Source organism: Bison bison, unplaced genomic scaffold (assembly GCF_000754665.1).
Source record: "Bison bison bison isolate TAMUID 2011002044 unplaced genomic scaffold, Bison_UMD1.0 scf7180017864213, whole genome shotgun sequence".
Lineage (NCBI taxonomy): Eukaryota > Metazoa > Chordata > Mammalia > Artiodactyla > Bovidae > Bison > Bison bison.
Window position 1 is genome coordinate 191735 of NW_011494785.1, and position 2404 is coordinate 194138.

Below are 2404 nucleotides of genomic sequence, written 5' to 3' on the forward strand. Positions count from 1 at the left end.
CAGGAGCCCCGGGTCCACTGCCCCCAGGGGCACGTAGAACGGATGGTTGCGATTGCCAGGAGACATCACGTGGGGCCGGGCATATTCACTGAGGGTGCGTAGGGCTGGAGTGTCGGGGCCCAGGTAAGGGGGCACTGTAGCCACAGCACTGCCCGGCTCAAACGGAGGGCGATGGGGCACTGGGCCGAGAGATGGACACTCCACTGGAGCACGGCCCTCCTGAGCCAACTTCTGTGGGACACAGGGAGACGCGGGGTCAACAAAGCAGGTCCGGGTCCTCAGCTGCTAATTTGTCTCAGCACCTGAATGCCTAAAGCCTCAGCTTACTGTAACTCGGCCTACCAGGGATTTCCCAGACCCTTCTCTTCCTGCGGAGGAGAGATGGTCTTCCTACGATCCACGGGTACTCTGACCTGAGCTTGCCTTTCTTTTCTTCAGCCCAGGGATGCAATTCCTGCCGCTGGAATCCTCTGGTCTCCATTTCCTGGGTTGCCATGGCTCCTCCTGTCCGACAGGTGGCGCATGGCCCCACCCCCTTGAAACTCTCCGAGTCGCGTAGAGGGCGGCCCCGAGGCGGGAGGCGCGCACAGTGACGCACTCACCACGCTGCGTTCCAGCTCGCGCTCCTTCTCGCGCTCGCGTTCCTTCTCGCGCTCCCGCTCGCGCTCGCGCTCCTTTTCTTCGCGCGCGCGCTGTTCGGCCTCGCGCCGCACCTTCTCTACCAGGTCGGCCCGTTTCTTGGCCAGCTTGGACCCCTCCAGCGGTACGAAGTACAGATCGCTGCGCGCGCACGAGTTAAAGCCGCGGTCCAGGTGTTTGTTGAACCTGCCGGGCGCCGAGGTAGCGCGCGCTCAGCCCTGCGAGCAGCACCCCCACTAGCGGCCGAGAGCAGGGCCTGGAGTACTTTGATAAGCATCACACGAACGGGGGACCCATCCCGCGCTCGCCACCCCCAATCCCCGCCCCGGCACTCACCTGGCCGACTGGCTGGCGTGGCTGGGCACATCTACCACCTTGGGAGGGGGCGAGGGGCTGCGGGCCGGGGGCACCGGGCTCTCGGGGGTCTCATATTCCTCCGCCGGCTCCTGTTTGATCTGCGTGGCACTCAGGGGCGGCCCAGAGGCAGGGGCCGCAGGCGGTGCGGGCAGGGACGACAGGCCGGAGGGCCCCGCAGGCGGCAGCGGCCCTGGCCCCACGGTGGGCGACCCCGGCTTGAAGGTCCCTGGGCCTGCGGGCGGCGAAGCGCCTCGGTAGCCCGGTGGGGTCCCCGTTCGGAAGGAGGGCGGCGACCCCGGCTTGTATCCAGGTGGAGTGGCTGTCTTGTAGGCCCCTGGGGACGGGGCTCGCTTGCCATACGGCGGGGGCCCAGGTGGGGAGGCTGTCTTGTAGCCTGCTGGCGAGGAAGCCACTGTGGCAATGACCGTGGAAAGTGTGGCCGAGGAAGTGGTGACCGGAGGCACCGGTGGAAAGGGGTAGGGCGCCCCTGAGGGGCCCTGGGAAGGAGAGGGGTGTGAACCCGGGTAGGACCCTTGAGAGGAGGAAGAGGAATTGGAAGAAGAGGAGGTTGGGGGTCCATTAGGACCTGCTTGGCTGTAGGACACCTGGCTGTGAGGTGGGGGCAGGTGTGCTGGCCCTGGTGGATAGGGTCTCAGAGACCCCAGGGAGGGAGACATGGCATAGGGGTGTGCATGGTGGGAACCACCGCTCTCCAGGGGGTGAGGATATGCTCCAGGGGGAGGGGGCCCAGAGCCCCCATGATGTGGTGGTGGTGGTTGCTGCTGCTGCTGCTGTTGCTGGTGGTGGTGGTGATGTGTTGGGGCTGATGGGTGGGCTGTGGACTGGCCTCCAGCTGAAGGAGGGAAGGGACCTGGGTGGGCACTGCTGTTGGCTAAGAGGCGGCCATAGGGAGGAGGTGGAGGGGGACCCTGGCTCCACACAGCCTGGGATGGAAGAGAAGGCTGCGTATACTTGGGGGGCTGATTGGAGACAGAGAGACTGGTCGGGGGAGGGAAGGAGTGGGGATAACTGGGCAGTGCCTGGGAAGCGGGGTACTGGGAGGCAGAGGCAGAGGCAGAAGAATTGGAAGAGGCGGCTGCTGCAGAGCTGCTAGTAGAGGATGAGTAAGGATACCTCATTGGGGGGGCAGGGGCTGAAGAGGACGCAGGGGGCAGAGGATGGGGTGAAGGAGCCAGAGTGGGCCCCTTCTCCGGGCCAGGAGGAAGTCCACCCATGCTCTGCCCCATGGCATGGGGGGAAGGGAGATGCCCAGGTAGTGGCTGGGCCCCCAGGCCAGGAGGAGAGGCCGATGCATTGTTAAGGGGTCGCAGAGCAGGTGGGGGAGGCAGGTTTGGTGTCACGTGGGGGAAGGAGGCTGGTGGTGGCGCAGACGGGAGGCGTCCACCCC

The 2404-nt window shown here is 65.8% G+C and overlaps 1 protein-coding gene across 1 annotated transcript in view; it reads right to left on the bottom strand.

Moving 5' to 3' along the window:
• ATN1 (atrophin 1) overlaps nucleotides 1-2404 on the bottom strand; it is an 8251-nt gene that overhangs the window by 3168 nt on the left and 2679 nt on the right. Inside the window, exons 5-7 of the mRNA XM_010845193.1 lie at nucleotides 976-2395; nucleotides 603-825; nucleotides 2-231 (exon numbers count right to left, since the gene is read on the bottom strand). Coding sequence (XP_010843495.1) covers nucleotides 2-231; nucleotides 603-825; nucleotides 976-2395 — 1873 coding nt within the window. The remainder of the gene's footprint in view (nucleotide 1; nucleotides 232-602; nucleotides 826-975; nucleotides 2396-2404) is intronic.